The sequence below is a fragment of the Aphelocoma coerulescens genome, chromosome 19, assembly GCF_041296385.1.
Source record: "Aphelocoma coerulescens isolate FSJ_1873_10779 chromosome 19, UR_Acoe_1.0, whole genome shotgun sequence".
Taxonomy (NCBI): Eukaryota; Metazoa; Chordata; class Aves; order Passeriformes; family Corvidae; genus Aphelocoma; species Aphelocoma coerulescens.
The window spans coordinates 4,479,487-4,505,439 of record NC_091032.1 but is presented as its reverse complement, the minus strand read 5'-3'; the positions used below and the strand labels follow the sequence as shown (position 1 = coordinate 4,505,439).

At 43.0% G+C, this 25,953-nt stretch overlaps 1 protein-coding gene across 2 annotated transcripts; it reads left to right on the top strand.

Annotated features, from left to right (window-relative positions):
* The first annotated feature begins 222 nt into the window (after positions 1 to 222).
* On the top strand, positions 223 to 22,365 carry MYL10 (myosin light chain 10). 2 transcript variants are annotated; one of them, XM_069033287.1, is made up of 7 exons: positions 223 to 320; positions 8,586 to 8,672; positions 11,374 to 11,449; positions 12,815 to 12,919; positions 16,334 to 16,412; positions 21,310 to 21,358; positions 22,118 to 22,365. In XM_069033287.1, the coding sequence occupies exons 1-7, from the start codon at positions 318 to 320 to the stop codon at positions 22,214 to 22,216; spliced, it is 498 nt and encodes a 165-aa protein (XP_068889388.1). In that variant the 5' UTR covers positions 223 to 317; the 3' UTR covers positions 22,217 to 22,365. The 2 variants fall into 2 exon arrangements, with proteins under 2 accessions (XP_068889388.1, XP_068889390.1); XM_069033289.1 differs by lacking the exon at positions 8,586 to 8,672 and having other exon boundaries at positions 227 to 320.
* The last annotated feature ends 3,588 nt before the right edge of the window (positions 22,366 to 25,953 follow it).

Sequence of the window (25,953 nt, the reverse complement as noted above, 5' to 3'; positions counted from 1 at the left end):
GCCCTGTGTTCATTATTTAGCAGTACATGGGAAAACCCCTTCAGCTCGAGCTTGCTGTGAACGCTGTACAGTTGTATCCCAACTGCCTCCTCTACTTATCTGCTGCCTTATTTCTGTGAAAGCAAAAGCTGCACATGGAACAGATGCTTGGAATGGTATTGGGATCCAATTACTGCACTTTTCCAACCTTACATCTATTGTCTAAACTTGGAGCAGGCATATTTTTATTCCTTGGTGACGCTATATAAAGAGACAATTGGCATTGTGTTTGCTGGCTGACTGGTTGGCAGAGAAGGGGTGGAAGGAGCAGCAGCACCATGGTAGGTTTTATCCTTCCCCATGTCTGTTTATCTCTGTATTTCTTTCTAATGATTCAAACAGAGCAGGAATGATCACACTGCATCCCATGAAATCTCATCTTAGTATCACATCCAGAATGCAGATACACCCCACAGAGTGAGCTGGGAACTCCCAAGGATTCCTCTGCATGTGTTTAACAAAGGAGGAAGGCAGAAAACGTAGATGAATGTGCTGAAAGGAAGGGCTTGTGCAGCTCTGTCCCAGACCCCCACACCAGGGCAGCAAAGCCTGGCATGGCTGGTGTGAGATAGAATTAAGGTCTGCTGTGCTGTGGTAGGAACTGAGGGAAAGGGATAGTTCTGGAACTGTGAATGTGTTGCTCTTGTGCCTGTGGGGAGAAGTAGGAAGCACTGCAGAAATTTCGGTGTCTTGTCTTTGCCCTGCTCACCTTTGGCTTTTAGCTCTGGGACTCCGACAGCCACCTCACTTGATGTGATTCCATGGAGCAAAGAGCTCCTGCCTAAGGAACCGTGGGCAGATTGGGCAGATCTTTTTCTCCTGCAAATTCAGAGGAATGACTACAACAATATCAGAAAAAAAAAAATTAGTAGGTGATTTTCTCTGTGTTTACTTTGCTCCTTTTTGCAGGTCCTTTTCAGGCGTTCTGAGAGCAGTGCTGCCCAGTGGCTCCCTGGGGCTATGGAATATTTGATTGTGGAGAACACCCGAGAGGGAGTTGTATACTAAAAGCTTTCTCAAAGCTTAGTTCAAACTTGATCCCATTTAAGCAGGTGATGAATGCGATCCACGTGCTGTTCTGAGCAGGGCAAAACCACATTCAATGCCTTTTCTTTTTTGTACCGTGCACAAAACAGGTTCCAGTTTCAGCCGGTGCAAGCCCAGTGTCAGTGGTTTCACACTAATCGTGTTCCTCAGCAGTGTTTCAGAAGGGAGCAGTGCCTTGTGCTGATTATGCCTCTTCAGTTGTGGATTTACAGGTTTCCCTTCAATCAGCCTCACTAAAGCCTAAGCCAGCCCTTTTGTGGGGTGGGGAGCAAGTGCTGGGTCTTAGCTTTTCTTTTTCCCCTCTTTTCATTTCTCCAAAATTTCATTTATCAATTTTTTCCCTGCCTGTTTAGTTCAATGACACACCAACACTCATTGATGTTTGAAGATATTCCAGGACATTCTGTGATGAAATGCTTAAGTTAGGAGACGTGAAAATATAGTGAGAGACTCGTCTGTCTCCTCGCTCCCAGCTCAACTGATGATCCTCTGTGGTGGTTCTTTTCATTGTGCCTTTTGTTTTGGGAAAATTTCTTCTGAGGTACCTTACTGTACAGGGACACATGAAACAGATTTAAAATGGAAAGAAAAAAATAGCCTTAATGAAAGAAAGCTGAAGAATATCTTTACATAAGGAAGTGATCATTTTTTATTAATCAGAGGGAAATGTATATGTAATTATGCTAGATGAACTCTGTGGGGAGGTTTTTTTCTCTCTTTATGATGTCTTAAGGGATTTATAAATATTACAGAGGTTTTATAGCATCATAATATTTCAGATGTGCAGTAAAGCTACTTTCAAAGGATTAGTGCAGACAAAGCAGCATAGTAAAAAATAATTACAAGTCAGCCAGTGCTACTAGGCTCTGACATCCAGGGCTGATGAGAGTGAGAGAGGCAGGGTTCAGGGAGATAATTTTTCTAATAAGAGCAGACCACACAAGTGCTGTGGAATGGAGTTCTGAGAACTGTCTACAGCTCTCCGTTCATTCCAGGGAATTTCAGACAAGTTGGGTCTGCGATGTCTCCCTGCATGCTCTGTGCTGATGGGGAGAAGGAAGGGCAGAGGCACAGGGAAGGAGAGGGAAGCCTTTTTCTTATTCCCCAAACACTCCCGTGTTTGTTCAGTTCGAGTGACACCTCGTAGCACATTCTGTATGCTGAGGGGAACTGCGTGCCCAAAAATAGCCTGCATTCTGATCCGATGTGCTCTGCAAGCTGGAATGTGCCACCTGGGCTGAGACGGGCACTGACCACAGCGCAGCCATGCTGACTGACCCCACCAGCTGAAATGGGGCTGCCTGTGGGACTGCTGACGTGTCTGTGTCCCTGTGTGTGTCCATGTGTGTCCCTCTGTGTCCCTGTGTGTCCCTGTGTGTATGTCCCTGTGTGTCCCTGTGTGTGTCCATCTGTGTCCATCTGTGTCCATCTGTGTCCCTGTGTGTGTGTCCGTGTCCCTGTGTGTCCCTGTGTGTCCCTGTGTGTCCCTGTGTGTCCCTGTGTGTCCCTGTGTGTGTCCATGTGTGTCCATGTGTGTCTGTGTGTGTGTCCCTCTGTGTCCCTGTGTGTGTCCCTGTGTGTCCATCTGTGTCCCTCTGTGTCCCTCTGTGTCCCTCTGTGTCCCTGTGTGTGTGTCCATGTCCCTGTGTGTCCCTCTGTGTCCCTGTGTGTGTCCATGTGTGTCCCTCTGTGTCCCTCTGTGTCCCTCTGTGTCACTGTGTGTGTGTCCGTGTCCCTGTGTGTCCCTGTGTGTCCATCTGTGTCCCTGTGTGTGTCCCTGTGTGTGTCCCTGTGTGTCCCTGTGTGTGACAGCCCTGTGTGTGCAGACAGGGACTGCTCACCTGTTGACATGAAGGAGAAGAAAATTTGTCAGGTGATAGAAGCTGCTGTTGAATTTTGGGTCATCGAGGTGGAGGAGTCTGCGGTTGGAGAAGCTGGAGAGGTTATCGCTGCTCTGGGATAGGTTTGGGGAGATAATGCCTTCCCTCTGCATGTCTGCAGGAGAAAAAGGAGGCTGTGATTGGGAAGGGGGTTTCTGCGGGGCGGAGGAAAATGCTTTAGCATCCAGAAGTGTGAAGCAGGGAGGCTGCAGTCCAACAGATTTTTGTATCTAGCAGGGATCAAAGGTGTGTCTGTGTGGGTGTGTGCAGGCTGGGACTACACACAAAATGGAGTGAGGATGAGAAGGGAGGGATCTGTTTGTGACTGCGGAGCAGGTAATATAAAGATCTTCTGTTTCTCAGTTCTGATAACGTGGGGTTTATTTGAATGATCTGAGGCTGCTGCCTGTTTGAAATGCAAATTGTGCCCTTAGAGCAGTTTGTGTTGCTTACTCCTCTAGACTGTTCCCTCAAAGGCAGCACTTGGGTTGGCCTTGTGCTGCTCACCTGCCATGGAAAGGACCTAAACCACACTAAAAAACGGTGGCTGGTCCATAGCTGGCATGTTTGGTGCAGATGCAGTGTAAATAATCTCAGCAGAGCAAACTTGCGAGACAAAAATCAACAAATATCCTGTCCCACGCTGCAGCAACCCCTCGTCCAGGCCTGAGATGTAACTTCTCATTCAGAAGCTGTATTTGATGATAACAAAAATCTGAAGACAGGAAATGTCAGCACCGAGATCCCAGAGTGGATGGAAAACAAGGAGAGAGTGTGATGGATGAAAAAGTAATAGTAACTGAGAGTTACCATCATACAGTGGATCACAGCAGGGGACAGAGTCTGAGCAAAATGATGGATGATTCTGTCTTTTCTGTAGTTGTAGATGCAGAGGAAGGAAGTACAAAATGTGAAACAGTAAAAAACTGGTGGTATCTTATGTCTACTTTGTCCTGGACTGAATAAACATTTACAGGTACAAGACAACAGAACCAGTGTCCGCTGTTGATTCTCTCTGCAGGGCTCTCTCCCTGCCTGTCCACTGAGGTTGTCTCTGGTAGGAAAATTAGAAGAAGACACAATAAGCAGCTGAGTAGGGAAGTGCTTCTGCTTGTGTTCTTGACTCTGCTGTCAGGAACACCACACTGTGTCATCTTTAATTATTAAGAGTATTTTCTAAGGGGCTTAGAGCATGGTGGACCAAACAAGGAAGTGACTTCCCCAAACCAAACCAAACCAAACCAAACCAAACCAAAGCTGTGGCCTGTGGCTTGTGGCTTGTGGCTTGTGGCTTGTGGCAGAGTGCTGCCCATCTCTCCTGACTGCCTGTGGAGATATCCCTGTGCTGCAGGAAATGCCAAGTGGAGGTTGGTTACTTCCTACTTACTGAAGGGTACAAGTGTGCCCCTGAGCAGGCACTGAGGGACCTCGCTCCCCCTGCAGCAGCTTGCCTGGTTTTCCATATTTTTCTGGGGTTTCTGCAAAACACACTGAGGGGTGGAGATGATAAAGCTCTGCAATAATCCACTGTCATGGATCTGCTCTAGCACCAGCCTTTTATGAATTTATCAGGGCAAACAATGCCTCATGTTCTGAAGTAAGAACAAGGTATTTTCATTTCCTTCCTCCTTTGTATGTAGAGACAGAAACTGATTCCCCGCCTCCTTTTCTTCTAGGTCACCCTGAAATCAGATTTCTTCCCTCTGATTCACTTGAACATCCCCCCTCTGCCCCCCCCATCTTTGCAGCATATGAAAAATGGATCCCTATTCTCACATCCAGAGAGGCAAAGGCCATGCACACTCATTGTCTGCCTGCCTGTGTCCCTGCACACCCTTGTTCTTTTGGGCTCCCTGACACTGCCAGGGAGGAGAAATATAAAGAACCTCAGTGAGGGAAACTCAGTTCAAAGCAAATGCCTGGTACAACAGTTTTCTTGGGACCAGATTTTGGTATGGCTCCATTTCTTCATTTAAAGCTTCTAAAACACACCAAAACCAACCAAGCAAAACAACAGAAAGAAGACCCTTTAAAATCCAGGCTAATTGAAGAGCGCTAACACCGGTAAGACAAATGAGTGACATGCGACAAGCCTGTGGTTTCTCCTCTAAAGTGAAGTGTTGTTTTCTTCACAATGGGATGATTAATACACTCAGGCAGGAGTATTAATAGGCTTGTTCAGTTGTTGCAACATTCTTCCCACTGCTGTGTTATTGAGGCCTTGGAATCCGAGCCCAGGGGACCCTCAGCTCTTCAGTTTCTCATCTGGCACGTTTTGTATGTCAGTCTCACAGCACATGTTGCAATGAGAGCTGCTCTGTCTTTGCAAAGTGCAGCCTGGCACACTTTGGTTTCAAGAGTGGGGAAATCAAGGCAGGCAGAAGTGATGTGTCAGTCACCCACTTTCTCCTCTGTGGGTCACCTACTAAATCCTTGATAGGTTAGAAGCCATATGTTAGCTCAGTTCTGTGATGTTCCTTTTAATATGCCATTCTTTCAGAGAGATACTCTGGAGTCAGAGTCCTGATTGTGTTTGTTAAAAAATTCTGGAGTGTTTGGAATTGTCAGACAGCAGCACAGAATGATTCTATTCTCAGAATTATTCTTTTCTGTAACACAGACCTATTTCTGTTCTCTTAGAGCTGTCTTTTAAAAGTTACCCACCAGAAAGGCAATGTACTCTGTTCTGTTCCTGCTCCACCTACTTCTCTCTCAGCCTTCCTCCTCACAGCACCTGCCTGCCCACAACTTGTGCAAAATTGGGGTGCAGTTCTTTCTGTGATTACGAATTTCCTGGCCTTTTAGGGCAGGTAAGCTGCATTCCCAGTATTGGGAACTGGTAATCCAAGATGCTCTGTATGTTGGATGCTAGAGGACATAGCCTGAACCTGGTGATGGAAGGCCAACCCCACCTGGCAGCTGTTCATGGGGCCCTGTGAAATGTATCGGTGGTCTCAGCCTCCTCCAAAAGTGAGCAGGTCATAAATAGGATCCACACCCACACCTTTGGCACAAAAACTAAAGATTGATTGAGCAACATGGGCACTGACCTCTTCTGTCATCCCTGGAGACCACAAACCCCAGAGCATAACAGCGAGCAAATATGTTAGGATGAATTTTTCTAGTATTTCTTCTAGGCTGGAAGTAGATGATCTTTAAGGTCCCTTCCAACCCAACCCATTCTATGATTCTGTGATATTACAGTAATTGTTCCCTGTATAATCAGTTTTCAATCTTCTCTGCCTTCACTAATGTAAAGAAGCTTTTTGGGTGGGTTTTTGACTTGCTGGTTTGTTTCTAATAGATATTGAGCAGCAGCTTTTGCATTTGTCTGATCCTTCCTTACAGCTACAGCCCTTGCTTGAAACCTAACAGCCCAGAGAACCCAACAAACTGAGGAATAATGGAGGAATGCCAGAGTTTGGCATTTGAAGGAGCTGGACCACCCTGTCCATGGCTGTGGTGATAGCTTAAAAAATGCAGACGGTTTGCTAGCACAGGGAATATTTATCAGGCTGAACATGGATGCTGTGTTTGCCCACAGCAGAACAGACCATGAGGAGGGCAAAGCCTGTTTTGTCTCCAGAAGGAGCAGCTCCAGGAGCCCAGCAGGACCAGTCCCACTGTCCCATCTGGGCCTGCCAAGGCCTCAAACCCTGTGGTCAGTCCCCCCACAGCTGGCAGTGCTCTCCCTGGGTAACATCTGCTTTCCCTTTACCTCAGGCAACAAATACATGTAAATACGTAGGATTGTTCTGAATATTTCCATTTGATCTGGATGTGTTGAAAGCCTCCACCAGGCACCTCACGTTATGTGGAAGATTGCCCATTACTGCTCAAAATAACACTTATTTCATGTGTAGGAGGAGGAGGGAATCTGTTTATTCCAAAATCAATATTTCTACATTCATTAAACATTCCACTTATTAAGTTCTTTTTTCCATGCCTGTGGTGGCATTCTATCCTTGTTTTTATCCTCACTACAAGAATATTTTTCACTCAATTTCCATTCCTATTTCCAAATTTTAGTTCTTTGAATTAGCTGATAGGAGCTTGACAGGTCTGGAGTGTGAGTATGTGGGAGAGCGTCTAACATTGCCCTAATTCCCCCCCTTCCATATCCTGGGATCTAAACCAGGGTGGCTGAGTGCAGAAATCTGCCTGGCAAATTAAATTGATCAGACAATGTATGCTTCAAACAGAGTCAAGTGGGAATATTTCCTTGAGCTGCTCTGCTCCTCAGGATATTTGAAATCAGTATTGAATTTGAACTTTCACAGGCTTTTTTATTTTGATGAAAGGAGACAGTAGAAGTTGCCTTCTGTTTCATGCAGAATAGCCCAAACTAAGTAAGACTAATTTTCTGTGACATGAGAACCAGGTGGGACTATGATAATGAAGTTTAAAAGTAAAAATGATAAAGAAAAAAGTAATCTGTCTGGAAGGGAACTCAAAAGGCGATGCAGCTCATTATCCTGCCCCAAGTAAGGATAACGCTGTGGTTAAAACACTTCTGTAATCCTTTGGAATCACAGATTTTATTCTTTACTGCAGAACAAGAACTGTATTGTCTTAGGCAAGCTGGTTGGGCCCTTATTCAAAGATATTTAATGAAGTCTAGTTCTGACTGATTTTTAGTGAGCATTAGATTCTTAGATATCATTGTAGCTCTTTCCCCAATCTTTCTCTGTCTCAGCCTCCAGACTTGAGAAAGGTGATAAAAGCAGTCCTACCCTTCCATTTAAGATTACTATCTTGAATATTAAAATAACATGGTCTGGTAAGGTACTGTACTGTAGTGCCATAGGTTGGTGCAGGAATAGAGATTCCAGGAGTAGAAAGTGTTCCTGCTTGGGAAGGATTAATCAGTTCTGTCAGTGCTGGTCCAGACCGAGCAGATTTCTAAACACTTCTGTGTGAGTAGGAAATGATATAACTTCCCTTTATAGTTCCTGAGCTGAGTCTTCATGCAGGGCCTTGTTTGGAGTTTGGCTGCCAGTCCCAGCATGGGAACTGGGAAGAAGAAATCCTTGTAGGCACTTACCTGAATTCTGGCGGTTCTTGAGAACAGCAGGCTGAGAATTCCAGCTCATATCTCCAAGTGACACCACTCCACACCAAGTGATACCACTCTTGAACTCTGCAGAGCCAGTGTGGGAGGGGAGTGGTCCCTGTGTGAAATGGTCTGTGATCCACTGAGGTGGAGGTGACCCTGCCCAAGGAACAGGCAGCTCCTGGGGGGAACAAGCAGTGCAGCAGGCAGGATGCTGAGCCACACTGTGGGTCCCTCACCTTTTTAAAGGCACCACAGTGACAAAGTGTCCTTGTTTGTCTGAGCTGTCAGGTTCCAGGACACAGCAGGGAGTGGCAAAAAGCCTCAATCTGTTAATAAGGCAGAATTTTTATCCCATATTAAATATATATATATATATTCAATCCTCTATATACATCTAAATCTATCTGTCTATAAGATTGAATTTAAAACCTTGTAATAACAAAGAACAATCCTCTTGTGTTACTTGACTGTGTATTTTTACCTTCTGTTGAAGATGTAATTTGTTTTCATGGGTGCTTAACAGACAAAGGAATATGTATTTGATCTTCTTATTTGTATTACAGGCTCCCAAAAAGGCAAAGAAGAAGATAGAAGGTGGTTCCAATGTTTTCTCTATGTTTGAACAAACCCAGATCCAGGAGTTCAAAGAGGTTGGGAGCTACTCTGCTGTTCTCTATAGTCTCCTGTTACTGCTAATGAATAACATAGGTTTTGTTTGTAATCCTTATTCAATTCTCCATCTGCTTTAATAGAACACACAGTTGTTTTCTGAATCATCCCTGTGGTTTTGGCTGGTAGATCATTTTCCTTGTGTGTTTGTTTGTTCTTTCTTTCATTCTTTCTTTCCTTACTTCCCTCACTCACTCCCCTGTTTCAAGCTCTAGACTTATTTGAAAAGCACCCAAGCCCCTACCCCAAAATAAAGGAAAAGTATAATCTCATCCACTCCAGCCCTTACTCAGGAAAACACTTGAGCACACGTTTAAAGTTAAGTGGTATTTTAAATAAGAATGGTTTTATGTGCTCAAGCATTGTCCTGAATAGAGATGCCAGATTGAACCAGGGCTTTCATTCGTGCTCTGTTCCACAACAGCAACAGAAAATATTTATCTGTGCCCTTCTAATGCTGCCCACAAACTGGGAATGAAAATGCCAAGAAGCCCTTAGCCAACTTTCTCCACAAATGCCAATAAGAAAAGAAAACATGTGGAGATGAACTAAGCATCTTTCACTCCCAAGGGATTTGGTGTTCCATACATTGTAGGTTCTTTGACCAGTTACCTGTGAGGAGCTAAAACTGATGGGGTGGCAAAATCTGCAGCATATTAAAGACAGATAATCTGTCTGATGAGTTTATGCTCTTTTTCTGTGTGAACATTCTAGAATGACCATGAGACCATCACATTCTGCACTGGTTTGTCATTTTAAATTACTGATTTTCCCCCCATTTTTTCTAACTCGTATCTCCAAAGCAATTTCCAGTGTGATAAATGTCTACTGTTTCATTTTGTGCTTTCACGTGGCTTTCAAGTTTGCTTTCCTTGAGGATTCCCACCAGGGAAGTTCAGTGATGGACGAGACTAAACCCCAAGGCAAGGACTGGGAATATGACCCAGCTAAATGAATTGGAACCACTAATCATTTCTCCACAGTCAATGGGAATATGTCTGACTCTCTTCTCCAACCTCTTCTTCATATGCTTGGAACTTCCATTGTATTTTCTCCAAGGATTAATGTTTGAAGATGCACCAACACAAAGAAGAACTGGACAGAATGCCATTATTTGATCTTCTCTAAATCAGATAATACTAGGAGCATTTCTAGGAGGATGGTGGCAGAATAATGGCAAAAGCATGAGGCAGTGGAGCAGCTGAGTGAAACCCAAAACCGTGTTGTGTCTAAGAACTGCATATTTGGGATGAGTATTTCTGAAAAGCTGGTTTGGATTAGAACAATTTCATCTAGAGATTTCAACCAGCTCACCAACAAATGTTTCAGCATTGCTGTTACGTTATCTGAAGTTCACCCATTACAATGCCTGATGCTCTTCCTGTCTTCTGTCAGCTGCCTGGGTTCAGCTTTGCACTTCATATTTTCTTTCTCTTTTGCTTCAGAATTGTGAGGAATCAGCATTTAAAGCAAGGAGAAAACATCTCCAAAGAGTTGGGCTTAATTTTTTATAAGGGGATGGTTTGGAAGGTAAATGTAGGATTATGAACACGATTCTGAAAGGAGCCTCATGGGCAAACTGGGCTCTGAGCAGTGGGGCTTTGCAAGAAACTGGAGGTGAAAATACCTGAAGATATGTGGAGATAACTTGTTCATGGGAAGAAGTGCACCCTGTAGGGCAGCAGACTTTAAAACTCTGCAAGTTACTGTATTCTCAGGAGAACACTGTCTGAAGAAAGAACAATTCCTGGCCATTGCGAAGATGCATTCCCATATTGATGTGCCTGTCAGACAGATAACCAGCTTGAGAGTCATGCCAGGATCAACTAATAGTCCCCATAGCATGACCAGGGGAATTTCAGGTCATTCAAATCTTTCCAAATCAGTGAAACGTTGTAAATGTGATGGCAGCCAAGAGATGGACACACAAATGGGTAAACAGGTAGATGAGCAGTTAGCTGGCTTGGTAAACAATAATTAGAGCACATGAAGTCTATGTTGGCTGAAAACAAAATAACAGCTGTTTTTTTCTATCAAAAGTTAAATTTTGACTGACGAGTATTTAAGGTCAGCAGAGCAGTGTCAGTCAGAGCACACAGTACAGTCTCAAAGATGCAGTGTATTGGAAAGGGGAAAAAATCTTTGAATAAATAATCTTATGGAACCTACATTTCTCTGTACTTTTGAAAGTTCAGCTATCTCTGTATGAGGGATCATTCTAAGGCCCAGGGGGAATCAACTTCAGTTGATAGCAGAGAGATATCCACAGAAATGAAATGTTTTACAGAAACATTTCAGCCTAATTCAAAGAATGGGGTATGGGGACGGTACAAACACAGAGCAACCTCTGGCTAAATCTGCCCTGACTAAAGCCTCCCTAATTCAAACTTTTATGGGTTAAGGGATGAATGGCTGGAGCTGCCAGCACTGGCTTCAGCCCAATGCACGCTGCACTGAGCATTAATTTACTAAGAAGAAGTTCGGGTGGGTTTAATTAAGTCCCTTGCCAAGGTACAGTAATGTGTTGAAAGCGAGGAAAGTGCAATGATGTGGAGGAATCAAAGGAAGTTAAATATTCGTTTTTCCAGCACGAATATCATCCCCTCATGGACTGATGTGTGTGATTGGAGCACTGTCCTGTTCAATGGAAATGGCAATATATATTCCTTTTCCTTCCCACAGGCTTTTACCATCATGGATCAGAACAGGGACGGCTTTATTGACAAAGCAGACTTGAGAGACACATTTGCTGCACTAGGTAAACTGATAATTCAATACTTAGGAGATATGCTGTCTCAGTTTCAAGAAGGAAGGTTGGTATTAGAATGACAGTGGGGAAAGAAATGAGATCCACAGGAGGCAAAAGGAAACCTGTTCAGTTTGACCCTCCTCCCTGTGGTAGCTGGGATCTCACTACAGAGCTCCAGCTGGAAAGTCTCCTGAGCAGGGAGTGGAATGAAGGTCCCTCCCCTGCAACTATTTCAGAAGAAGCCCACCCAAGCAGGGGTCCATGCCAGGCATTGCTGATTTGCCTCTGAATCCAGGCTTCCCAGGCTGCACCTTTTTCATCTGGGAGCCATGGAATATCCCCTGATTAGCACTGCTGTCATGGACTAGCTGCCCCTCTGCCCACACAAATGTAGGAGGGCTTCATGTGAGGTTCTGTGCTGCTGTGAGTTTATGTGGGGTGAAATGTGCATGTCATGAGATTAGGTATTGTCCATTCCATGGCTATCACAATCTTGATAATATCAAGCAGATTAGAGCAAATCTTCCCAAGGAAAGAAAAAATTTGAGCGCTCATGATCCCAAACCTGGACTTGTATCCTTGTTGCAGCATTTGAGGCTTGAACAGTGATGTAGGCATTTGGGCTTTTGCCATCTGGAGCTTATTAAAAAGAGCTTGATAAGAATCTTTAGTGCTCCCCGGGGTGGAATCAGACGCCAGCAGAGTCAGTGCAAGGAGCAGAAGCTCCTGAACTCTTTATTGTGACAATGAGGTTTGCAAACTTTGGCCTGTAGCTACTGTTACCCTGAAATATTTATTTCTTAAGGCCAAGTTCTGCTATCTTTCCTGTTCAGTGAAGCCTTTCAATATCTATAAAGTACATTCACAGCAAATTACCACTCAATTTGAGGAAGGTTGCCAGGGTCTAAATTCTCATCAATAGGGCTGCACAAGGATGGGGAAGGGATACCACTACTCAGCTCATCCATCTGCCCTCTATTCAGAGAGGTGTCTCAATATACAGGAGGGCAAAGACTGAGACCTTCATTCACTTCAGTCACTTTGATCTCTGCTGTATTAATATCAGTGGGGCCCATATTTCACCTGAGGTAAAAAAAAAAAGCCCCAAACCAAAAAGCAGTTTATTTGGAAGTGCCCCTTCTCTCATCCACTGCTGGCCATGTCTTATTTATCCTTCTTGCTCCTTCAGTCACCCTTTGATCTCAGAGCCAGCTCTGCCAATTTCTTTTTCACTGGAGTATTCAGGAGTTGTGTTCTACCATGTTATTAGCAAAGTTGCACAGAGCCCTGAGCTCCCCAGTGGAAGGAGATGAATGGGAATCGTTTTTTGAAACACAATTTGTGATTTATTATGAAAAATGATCTCTGCTGCAGGTCGTCTGAATGTCAAGAATGAAGAGCTTGAAGACATGGTGAAGGAGGCGCCAGGTCCTATTAACTTCACTGTCTTCCTTACTATGTTTGGGGAAAAGCTGAAAGGTAAGCACCTCTGGGGGATTGGAGAGGTATCTGTCAAAGATCCTCAGCACTGAAATATCTCAGCACCTTGCAAATTATAATAATGTCTCCACAGAACAATGCTTAGAGGCAAGGAGGGATCTCCAGTTTTGCAGACAGAGGGGAAGAATGAAAGGCTAAGGGACGGTGCAGAGGACAATTCAAAGGGGTGATTTAGCTTACACAAGCTAACATGAAAGTGGTGAGTTGAGGTCCAGAAAGTAATGAAACCTCAGCAGCCTGGAGCATGGTGCAGGAAAGTTATTCACCATCAGAAGGCTCCTGGGCTGAACTCCTGGGCTGAACTAGAGCTGCTCATGCTCTAGTCACAGCACTCCCACTGTTAGCTGGTTTTAAATATTTCTAAAAAACCCACCCTTTTTGCACTCCTTTGGCACATTAAGCAAACATGGGCTTCCCTCATTTTCTGTATTCATTGTAACCCAGTGGCCCAGCCTTGGTGTCACTTGAGGTCAATAGCGATTTTGGCATTAGGGGAAGATTTCACTGAATAACCCTTAATGGAGCAGATAAACTAAAATAATTATATTTCAGTAGATTCACAATGATAAGGGAGAGGGATTTTACCCACTGCCACAGAATATATAGGGAACACTGGGGGAAGATCAGGAAATGTGGGTAGTAAATTTGCTGTGTGAGCTGGCAATTTAGTCATCTCTCTTCTCCAGTTAATGGCTGGAAACTTCAAGAGAGGGGGTGTGAGGCCAGGATAGAACTCCAGTCATCTTCCTACAGGCATAAGAGAAAGGTGAAAGCCTTCAAAGCAGGGCTGGCCTTAGGCAAGCACATTCCAAAAGTTTGTTAAAATAACTAATGAATAGAAAAATGGAAAAGATCTGATCCTATCTTCTTAAAAACATTTATTGTTTTGTTACTGGACTCTGGCTTTATATTGCTGAACACAATTCCAGTGGAAGGTATTCTATGCTTGGAATAGAAAATAGAGAGGTCTGAAAGAAAGAATTGATGTAGCTGGTCCTGGAAGAAAGACACTCTCTCTAAAGAGGGCAGGAAGTCTGGGAAGCATGAGAGGTGATGGAGAAGGCTGACTGAGGAGGGGATTTTATTCCTCAGACATCAATCTGTCTGTGCTACCTCCACCAGCTCGTTCCAGTTGTCTTCTGGCAGAGTGGGCAGTGCCCTGGTCCATAATCTTCCTCCTGGAATATGTGACTGTTTGTGTGGGGTGCCCTGCTGCCTGTTCCATTTGTGAGCACGAAAACGAGCTCCTCCTCCTCTCCTCTCTTCCCCCTTGCCCCGAACGGTTGCTGGAGCTGGCAAAGCCTCTGGCCCTGCCAATCCTGTGGCCTAAAAGCAGAGCCAGCACAGGAAGGTGAATGGCAAAGCAGAACCCTCTTGTCTGCAGGTTTCCTGTTGGCTACTAGCAAAGGAGGAGGGTTTTTTTAATTTCCATTTGGTGAAGGAAAAATCACAGCTGTGCTTGTCATGCCCTTCTGGTTGGGTTTGTCATGCAAAGGAAGCAGAGCCAAAAGACTGCACATTCCCAATCAAAACTAATTGGGATGAAGAGCCTTTGTAGTGCAATTAGAAAGGGAGAAAGGGCTAGAGGAAGTGGATATGGCAATTTTGCAACACTCTTTATTAGCTAAGTACCACTCAGAGAATTTGGTGAAAGGTGCTTTCTAAGTAGAATTTGTTTTGCTATAATTGATTTCTGTCATAAAGGGGAAGCTGGGATTTTCAGGATGAGCTTTAGCTTTGTGTGTTGAGATTATGATGCCAGATGAACGGCTAACAAAACTCGGTTTATGTTAATGCCAACCACATGGAGCTGCTTCTACAGGGAGTCAGAATAATACAATTTGTACAGAAAACAGAGATGCCGCACATCAAAGAAACCACTTTATTTACCAGCTAATCAATAAAGAATGCCTGCTGCATTGCTTCTCTTCAAAGCCAAAGTCCAAGGATATGACAGAGTAGAAAATATAAAACACAGTAAGGAAAAAAATCCCTCCCACAGCGGTGACTACTTAAAATGCAGCCCTCTCCTCGGAGCTGGGGGATGTTTCTCTTCATGGGACAATCAAAACACTCATTAAACACCAATGCTCTTTCATTGATCACAGATTCATTGCACTTTGAATACATCGCCTACAGCTTGGCAAAAAAATATACATGGCCATTGTGTGGCAAGAAGGAGGCCATATAGCCCGAGGTTTGTTCACTATTATATCCACGAGGATCCTGCTAATCCTTGTGAAATCTTTTCAACAAAGCAAACTGTGAAGGCATCAGGAGTGTCTGTAGAGCAGGGAACCTTGGCTGGGTTCTGTTCTGGTTCTACCTCTGCCAAACTTTGAAACAAACTTTGAATCTGCAATCCCTTGTGTTATATCCTTTTTTAATCACTCTTTCAGCATACCAAATAGCTTCACTTTGTCCATGGAATCAGTTCATCTGCTTGTAAATTTGGTTTCCTACGGTTACAAAGATTTGTATTATGGATACCACGGTAGTATTTTGAAATATTGGGGAATAGTCAGAAACAGAGTACACAGTGTATCCTTTGGTGTGGGTTGAAAATGAGTGTACTCAGAATCTGCAGTATTGCAGAACAGTCACAAGCTCCAGCCAAGATTAAGGCACTGTGAAAACGACACAAATTTTTTCCAGTCTAAAGAGATGGAGTAGATAATGGAAGGAAGAAAAGGAAGACCATTGCAATCATTTTACTGCTGGGAGGAGAGGGACAGGGATATTAACGTCATACCAAAAATCTGTGGCCCAACTAAGAGCAGAAGCAAAATCCTGTGGCCACAGTTTAGTGCTTTAAACCACCCTGTTTCTGTAAGTAACACTTAATGAAGAGACACTTAAGGGGAAGGGCACAATGGGATATAAGTGCAGATCACCACCTCACATTGATCATCCTGTTTCCATTGCATTCCATTGGCATTGGGATTTTATGATGAACTCCATTTCCTTTAGTGAGGGAAATAACCTCTTCTCTATATCACCAAGAACAAGTAACATCAAAAAGTGTTTTTACAAGGAACGTACAGTGCAAGATTAAAGGAAGCCAGTGAGGGAAACAGTTTGTTATATTTTCATTTCTGAAAGCCACTAATCCTCTGGGTACTGATATTGGAGACCAGTTCCTGGAAGTTTTCTCTCCTGCAGACATAGAATAGATATGAGTTATTATTTTTAAGCTTCTGAGCATTGAACTATTCACCTCTATTGTTTATCTGACATGACAAATGCTGCCGACTTAGGGAACCTTTGTCTCCAAACCCACAACTGTAGACTTCTCCATTTTGCACTGTTTTCAAGCGAATGCAATTACTTAGCAAGTATTCTGCAGCCAGAGAAATATATCCAGCCTTCTAAATTATATTTCATTAATTTTAGGCACAGACCCAGAAGAAACCATTCTGAACGCTTTTAAGATTTTCGACCCAGAAGGAAAAGGCCGCATAAAGGCAGACTAGTAAGTTCATTTCAAATCCTTTAGAAGAATAACAACAATAATAATAATTGCACAGTTTTAAAGAAGTGCTTAAAAGCTGTATTTTTCACAGTATTTTAAGAGGCAGAGAAACATTTAGCTTTGTAAGCCAGAGTTAAAAGTGTGGACTGCTGTATGAATGTATTTGTATACCAAAAAGAGATGTTATTGTCTTCAGACATTGTAAGAGCCAACGGAAATATAATCACATGTAGGCCATTAGATAGCCTTTTTTTGAAGGTCTGGATATAAATCGACACATGACTCTTTGTAAATTAACTCCATATGTAAAATTAAAATGAATGTCTGCTGCCTAACTCTCAGTGCTCGACTAAAATGGGAAAGCTCCTTCCCTCTTTAAAAAAGTGATCAATTTAATTAAATCTGAGACATGGATTTAGTGCAGGACGTTTTCCTTTTTATGTGTTTATTATTTGAGCCTTCTGCTTCTAGAAATAATTTGCTGTAAAATTCCACTAGATATGGTGAGAGCCAAACCAAACAATACTATTAATAATCCAGCAATTATTGTCAATATGGCTATTTTTATATAAGGAGGCAGAACCTAATTTGTATTCATATCCTGTTGCACCAACAAAGCAATGTAAAAGGACTTCAAGAGGTAATTGCACGAATGTAAACCCCCCTTGCACTGCCAGAATGGTGCAAGCAGGTCTTCAGGTGAGTGAGATAAATGATATCAAATCAGGGCAGTGGATGAGGAGGTCTGACCTATGGCTCCAGAGAAGTGTTTTATGTACTTAGATTTATGCATATGTTTAGATTTGTTCATATGCTGAAATTTCATGGTGAATTTGGGGCCTATGCTTTTACTGTGGCAGCCATTTCAGGTAGATTTTATAAAGCATGATATTTATAGGAAATCTGTTAGGGAACCATGAGTTACAAAACTGTATTTGTGTCAATTATTTCTGCTTATGTTGTGATAACCTCTGACCAGAACCCCGTGGAGATTTCCATGACATTATCTGCAATTCTCAATGAAAGTTAGTTAAAAAAAAAAATTCATGTACATTATTTCTTTCCTTTACCAAAGTGCTTTTCTATGGCAGTACCCCAGTGGGTGTGAGAATGTTTGCAAATATGCAAAATAAAAGAGTCCTTTTAAGTAAGAACTTCCAAATTAATTAAAACACAAATGGATGTAGCAATCAATCAGAAGGCACAGAGTTGTCCTGATTGTTTTGGGGTTAACATCACCCAAACAGCTTGGGAAGGGATCATATCAGAAGTGACTCAAACAACAGAATAAATGTAGCCTGTTGCCAAATAGGGCAGATCACACAGTAGTGAAATCACAGCCATGAAATACGAACTTCTGATACTCCAAACCCCATGAAATGTTGTATTTCCCACCACTCTCTGTAACAATATCCTGCATACAAAATCTGCAGCTTGACACCCTGTGTCCAGTTCTGCATTCTTTGTATGTTGGAAGCCATTTGGAGTTTGGGGCAAATTAGGAATGCAGTATCACACTCCAAAATGAAGATGAGAGAGAAATATTTTATTTTTCCTTGATGGAAAAGGTCAACCTTGTCCCCACCCCCACTGCACTGCTAACATTAGACAATTGTTTTAGTTCATCACCACAACAGAGCATAATGTTTACTTATTAGACCCGAGGGTAATGTTGATCATTACAGAACAAACCATTAAATCAATTCCGTGGATGTCTTTGAGGTTTAACTTCTATTCATATGCTTCCAAAATGTAGACATTTGAAGTTTTGAAATTATTTTTCTGTTGGCTCATGCAGCCATTTCAATGCGACAGTTAATGCTAATAAATAATATTTCTCCGTATTAAAAAATCCTGGAATGTTTCTCTCCAAAACCAGCCATGCTGACCTTTTAATCAGAACTTCTTTTTATGTTCATGGAGTTAACATCCTTCTGGGGATTTTTATGTCTCTTCCCTCTGCATGTTTTCACCTCTAGTCTGGAAATGACTCACTTAGTCCATGTGATGGTAGCTGGGATGGAGCCTTCTAACCTTTCCAGAAGCTCCAGGAGTTTATAACTTACTTCCAAATTCAGTGACAGACTTTGTTTGTCTGCATCATTATACCACACATAAAACCCTTCCTACAGCATGATGTCAAAAAGAGAAAATGCTCTCGGTCCCATTCTCAGCTGGTGTAAACTGGGGCAGGGTTTGGAAAGGTTGGATGATTCAGTCCCAAATGCCACTCATGGGGCAAAGTGAGTCAGGCCAACACCAACTGTGCCTGATGCTGAGGCCAATGAAACTTTTCAGATTTGGGTCAGATGAAAATGGACCCGGGGGGATGGAAGAGGTCCCAGGCATGTCAGACTTTGGAGGTGTTTGGCTGAGCTAGAGATGTGTCTTCTCATAGCCATAGAGCTCTGCTCCTTCCCACTCACCTGTTTTCCTCCAAGAAAAGCACTGTAGGAAGGGCAAACTCAGTGGAAAACCAAATATGTCCCAGGGATTTCAAAGATAATTTTAAAAAAGGTTTTTAAAATATCAGAATGCAACAAGGTATTTGTAACTGTAGAAGGAGTTGATGTGAGCCAGTTCAAGAGATAACATTTACACTCCTAAGTCAAGGCAATTTGCCCAGAAGACTTGGGGTTTGGTTTGGTTTTTTGGGTATTTTTTGAGAAGAAAATAAGCTTTCTAGAGAAAACATGATACACAAAGAAAAATGTGCATAATTTCTGGCTTTGGAAATTGTGTTTGTTTCTCTATAAAATAAATAATGGAAAATGTGCATAGATCCTGTAGTCAGTCCTTCTTCCTTATGAGTGTGCCAGAGCCTACTGGGCTGTGCATCAGAAGATTATAATTAGATATTTGATCTTTTCTTTTCCCCTAAATACTTTAAGCATGTGAATAGAAGACACACAGTGCCCAGATCTCTTTTCAATTCAGGCCTGTTTGTGATGAAGTTTATTTGTGACTTCTGACAAAATTGCTTCCTTCTATTCACCAAGCTGCTTCCTGGATCACACTTCCTATTTACCTTTGCTAATGCTGTTTGTCTGGGGCATATATATCCAATAATCAATTTATGCTGAGGGGAATGGTCTCTCTACTCTTGTGCCCACTGATCATTTGAGAATTCGACTTCAAAAATGCAGTCACATACCAAATGTGCCAGAGGAACGGAACAGAAACAGAAATTTGAGACAAAGAGATGAAGAAACTTTGCTAACTGAGTGGTGAAGTAACACAGGAAAAATATATCCAATAACTTAAGCTCTGTCTGTGACTTCAGAGTATTTCCCAAAGCTTGCACAGATACTTTCACACTTGTCCTTGTGAGTAAGATCCTTATTCATTGCCCAGAAGATTATTTTTTCAATTTTCCCTTTCTGGGCTTCCAAATGTGCACTTGATATCAACAAGAGCTGCAGAAGTGTGCGTGCCCCTGATGCTGCACTGGGATGTGCAGCCTTTTCCTGGAAAAAATCCCATTTGTCAGAGCCATGAGTGCCATTGTAGCTTTGCCATCCGAAGTGCACTTCTGTCTGGGGGGCTTTTCTCACTGGACATGTGCAGTGCATGGCAGCAGACAGGGAGGATTTACTGTTTTGCCTGAACATCTGCACCCACAGTAGGTGAATTTTGCTCCCCTGGAAGTGTTCCTGTTCAGGCATGACTTCTATTATAAATAGTTAGTTTTAAATATTCCCTTTAAAATGCAGAAAGGGCTTCTTCCAGAAGAGCTGCTGCTCTCACTCGCCCATAACAAATTCTTCAAAAAAGCAGCCTTTTTTTTAAATCTACAAACCAAACCAGACTTCTATATTCTCCTCAGCTTTTGTTTTTGTACAACAAACTGCTCACCTGTTATCACAGCTTTACAGTTTGTTTTACTGCTCCAGAGTCGTGTCTGATAATGTATAAATACATTTGGTAGCGACAAAAGGAGACAACTCTGCCTCTTCAGCATGAATGAAAACTGTGAGATTAATATAGGAATCCTTCTACAGGAAGGGGAAATTATTTGAGTTATTGAAGGGATGTTTATGTGAATACAACTGAGCTTATACTGGTGGATGTCCCAGCACGTGGTGCATGTGCTGCCCTCAGCACATGAGTAACTGGGGGAGGTATAAAGACATTTTAGCTAAAGGGGTTAGACTAAAAACAGAAATAATTCTTCCTGGCTTTTCTATTCACCTCTAAACTTAGGTTAAAAAAAATTACAGGCTCGACTGCCTTCCCACAATGGGTTTAAAACAGAGGGTAAATCAGCTGAGAGTCTGCCCCCAAAATATTCTCTTTGATGTAATTGCATGGGATGCAGATTATGTGTGGGATAAGCTCCGTGTTACAGTGCTGTAACTCCAGATCAAGACAGCGCAGCGTGAAATACAACAGGTCTCACACAGTTCCACAGCTCCTCTGGGAATGGCTGCATGCAAATCAAGGATTCTTGGATGATGATTTGGAGTAGTGGCTGGAGTTCTCTTTCAAGTCCTCTTTCTCATTTCATGCTTTGTTCCTTTCATCCTCAGATTTTACAGAAAATACTCTCTCTTTTGGTTTTGTTAAGTGAGCCAAACTTTAAACAGCAAGTGAGGAAACCTACTATTTTAGGTTAAGATAAGCATACAAAATTGCTGTATTTCAATTACAGTAATAACCTTAAACAATTTTAAACCTCTATAAAATGTCACAGAAGCGAAAGAAGTTGGCAGAGCGAGGCATTGACACTGATGGGTGCCCACAGAAAATCTCTTACAATATCATGTAAGGATTAACAGCTCTAATTTATGCGGTCACACAGATTTTCTTTCATGCAACTTCAGGAGGGATCTTGCCATCTGAATTGTCATGTGCCATTATCACCCTTTAATCAGGTTATTTCTTTTTATTTGAACAGCATCAAAGAAATGCTCATGACACAGGCAGACCGTTTCAGTCAAGAAGAGGTAAGGAACTTTATTCAAAACAGAAATCCAGCTCCAGCTCCTGTTCAGCAGTAAGCCCTTGCCCCTCTTTAAATGCATGAATTCAGCTGAAATCCAGATTGAGAGGAGGTTGATGCCAGCTCTAGCAATTAGAAACAATTCAAAGCATCTCTTCTGAAGAGCTCCATGGCTAAATCAAAGTCAAATAGATTCTTTGGACTCCCATCCAAGTGCAAGTGTGGCCTATCTCGTGCTGTTGTTCCCCATGGGGAGCTGGGCAATGGATTTACTGGAGTCCAAGTGGATTTGGGTGGGGACCCTGTTCTGGTTTCCATTTCTGTGAGTTATTTGGTTTGAAATCTGAAGTGAGGTACTGACTTGGTGGCTTGTGGGAGACTGAGCATGGATTCTGCTGGCTGGGAGGAATTTAGAGGGACTTTATTTTCAGAAGAGGAGATGGAGTGGAGTTGGTTTGTGGACAGAACAGACTGGACAGCCTGTTCCAGCCAGAACAGAGACTGGACTGTACATTTATCAACCAGAGCTTATCTCCCTGGGTTTCAGGGAGAGCTCTTTTCAACAGGGAACTTGTGGGATTCTAGCAGGACTTTATTAACCAGTTGTGTTCCAACTCCTGTTTCAGTTTTACTGAGCCTAAGGAAGACTTTTCCATGGTGGTTAAAGGACCACGGCATCAGGGAGCTGAGCTGGGTTGAACATGAAAAGCTGTTCATGTTGCTGTTCCACAGTCTGTGACACTTATCTCTGTTTGCTTGGCAGATCAACCAGATGTTTGCTGCTTTCCCTCCAGATGTCTCTGGGAACCTCGACTATAAGAACCTCTGCTATGTTATCACCCACGGTGAGGAGAAAGACTGAGAGCAGAGAGAGGAGCTTCTCCTGTGATGATGCATTGAGTTATTTCATTATGCTCTTGTGTACAAGACAGAGGGCTAAACATCCAGGATGTGGAGCCATGTGGTCATCAGAAGAGAACCAATAAAACCATTGAAATAAGATTGAAGTTATTTAATGCTCCTGGTTTTATAAAATATCAAAATACCCATTTTGTGAGGTTTTTTCCCCATCATTTTTTTTTCCTGTCAGTGGTTTGAAACGGAATTTTCTTGATGAACTGGTGCTTTTGTGATTTATTGACAAACCTAATGTCCACCAGATGGTCCATTGGGCAGTGCAGTCTTACCTAACCTCTTGTCTTTTATACATAAGCTCCATGTATTAATTGAGAATTCCTCTAATTTATTGCACCAGGGAGAGTATCTGGCAAATAGAATTATGTTCCATTCCACAGCCCCTAGCAATGGAAGTGTAAATAAAACAATCTTAAGCTCTTGTGAATATGCAATATGCCCTCTCCATCTCAGTGATGTGGCCAGATTCTGAAACCACTTGACTCATTTGCTTTGGTGCAAAAGAGCAGAACTAGTGGAATATTGGCTGTTTTTCTCATAGTAAATATAACTAGGTGCACCTAGAAGCCAGGAATAATGAATTTCCCCCTTCAGAGACATCTTTATTATGTGGTGGAGGAGGTTGACCATGACATAACAGTAACACCTGGTGTGTCACTCCTGTCCATTTGCCTTGAGTTACAGGTGAGACATGCACTGCAAGGATGTGTTTAGCCAAAGATCACCAAGTTTAGGGACAAAGAGGAGAATTTGGAAACTGTAGCCCATGAAAGCAGATGATCTCTCACTGTTATAATCCAAGAGCAGCCTGGTTTTTAAATGGGCTACAGTTTCTTGTATTTAGACTTCTAGGAACTGGGCATTTTCTGCCTATGTGGAATATTGCATGAACACTTCCTGCGTGGGAGTCAGAAGGATGCTGCAGCCAAAGGAAAACAAGCTTCTGCTGTTTTAACAGCTCATGAAAATGCTTTCCTTGTGCATCAGTGCTGCTGGAGCCACAGTCCCACAGACACTGAGAGGAAGCAACAAGCCACTTATTTTGTTTCCATCTTCTTCGTCTTTGTAGGAAGAGAACTTGAGGGCAATGTGTTCAATTCTGCCCTCATCAAGAGGGGCAGAAATTCCATGAAAAAGCTCTAACATGTGCATGACATGACTCAGGGATGTGACATTCTACCTTACCTGCATTTTCTGGCCTTCCAGCAAAATCCTGCACTCCATGCACTGCAATAATAGAGAACAACTGGAGTGAGAAGGCTCTTAGCACACAGAAAGTTCATAAAATAAATCTCCCCCTTGCCCCTGTGTGCAGAAGCTGTGTGAACATTCCTGCACCACCACTGTTTTTCCAATATAACAAGTTGATTCCCAGTTGTATGTAGTAGAAATTCTCTCTTTTAAAAATACCAGTGGACACAGCTAGGGACAAAATTCACTCCTTTCTTGCATGAATCTTGCAGAAGATGTGGACAAGGCTTTAGCACTTCTTGCCCCCTGTTCCTGTAACACTTGAAGCAACACCCAGAGCTGTCCCTCCCAACACAATGAGCAGCTTTACTGGGCTTTGGGGACTCAGAAAACTTCAATGCAAGAGTCCACATGACCTGTCCTTCCACCTCCTGGCTCACTCACCAGCTGAGCTTTTCTGGACACTTTTTATCGCTGTTTCCCTCAATGGGTTTTTTCTCCCCAGAATGTTTTTCCTCACAGGTCCGTGACCACCCCCCATGGGATGGGGTTGTAGATTGGCACTGGGAGGTTGTGGAGGTTGAGAATTTTTTGGTGGCACAGTCAAAAAGATGATTTATGTATGAGCTTCTGCTTTAGGCTCTTCTGCAGACCCAAGCAAGTGACAGCTCTTCTCAGCAAAGAATGGAGCTGCTGGGGGAGGGCTGTAAAATGGATGTTTCATTTGCAGAATTAATTTGGAAATTTCTTGAGAGGTGAGTCTGTAAAATGCTCCTGTGAGGCACAAACACATGTACAAAGTGTAATGCTACCTTGTATAAGCCCCACAAAATCACATTCCCAACCAAATGAGTACTGAGCTGAAGTCACTCAGGCATCAGATGTCAGACAGTGCTTATGATTCTTACACTGTGTAAAGATTTCAGAATGAGACTGAAGATGAGATGACACAGCATACAGGCTTACCTTTGGCCTTCAATCTAGAGAGATTTACTTTTTCTCATGCAAGCTCGTAGGCAAAAACTTTGATGATAATTCTCTTGAAAGATGAGGTCACACTTTTCCATCAAAGCACAGTTTTTGATGGGTCCTTTCTCATCTGTAGCTGTTGCATGACTTCTTCCACTGCAGCTCTGTGACTTCTCAGGCTGATGGGAGCCTGATCTGAATTTCCTGTCTGGACTCTTGGACCTGACTGCCCTCTTTAGTTCTGCCTTGTTCGGATGTCCTTGCCCTGCTGCAGCTGCTCCTTAGGGAGCAGCTGCTCCCTCACACCTGCAGGTGGGGCAGGAGCATGGAGCTGTGTGGAGGATGGAAAACAGGACCACCCGCGTGTGGATTAGGTTGAGCCAGGCTTTATCATGAGGAGAGGCTTGGTTTGGAGCGCTGCGATTTTGAAGGAAATCACTTGAACGCCCTTACTTACCTTGAGCAACGTGGGTAGTAACTCTTTTGGAGGAAGCTACACCAGATGCTCTGCTTGGAATTCAGTCCAAATTCCCCCCAGTTCCTGATGGGGCCAAACCAGGGTGCAGCTGTGATCCCTGCAGCAGCACCAAGCAGCGATGCACCACCAGGGTGCTCTCAACCACCAGAGCTCTCGTGCCCCTCTGAAGTGGTTCGTGGCTGTACAAAGCCTCAGGTTCCATCTGACCCTGTCTGCCTTCAGGCTTTTTGCAGTTCAGCTCCTTCCTTGTTGCTGCGCTTTTATCTTGGTTCAAAATCCATTTCTTCCTTTTCTTTCTGTCCGTTACCCCAGAATTATGGCACTTCAAGGGCAGTGCAGCTGAGGTGCCTGTTACAGACTGCTTGAGGAGATCTTTGGATTGGGCTATGCCACCAGTCTGGTTGCTCATTCAGACTTCTGCACCTTGGGCCCTTGGACCATCCTGCAAGACAAGTGGGGGTTGTAATGCTCCCCTTCTATAAGGGGGAAGGACAAATGTTCAGATAAACATCACAAAAATATTCAAGATTCAAAACAAGCCTGTATTAACCCCAGTTTCATTTCAATCTCCATTTTCATAGGGGGACATAGGGCTGTGCTCATGGGGTTTGGATGCAGATTCAAATAACCGAAGGGAACAAAGGGCTCGGATTAATTCCACAAAACAGATTTTCACCAAGCATCATTAAAATGATCAGATGGGAACTGAACTTGCATGGACCCTGGCAGTTGCTCTTCAATGTCAGCCCGTTCACAAACAATTACTATTTGGATGGGAAAAAACAAAGAAGCAGGGTAGAATTGATAATGTATTTTATTAACTCTTTAAAGTTTAATCCCATAAACCTTTCTGAAACCTTGTGAAAGGATAGAGCAGCCTTTGAAATAGACTGTCATAAAAGGCAGAGAAAGGTTCTCATGAGTTCCCCCAGTTTGTTCTTCTGCTTAGAGGCAGGATTGTTGTTACAAACATTTGTCTGACCTGTCTCAACCTTGTAGGTAGCCTCAAGTCCAAAGCAAGCCTTAGATTTATGCATTTTTTCCCC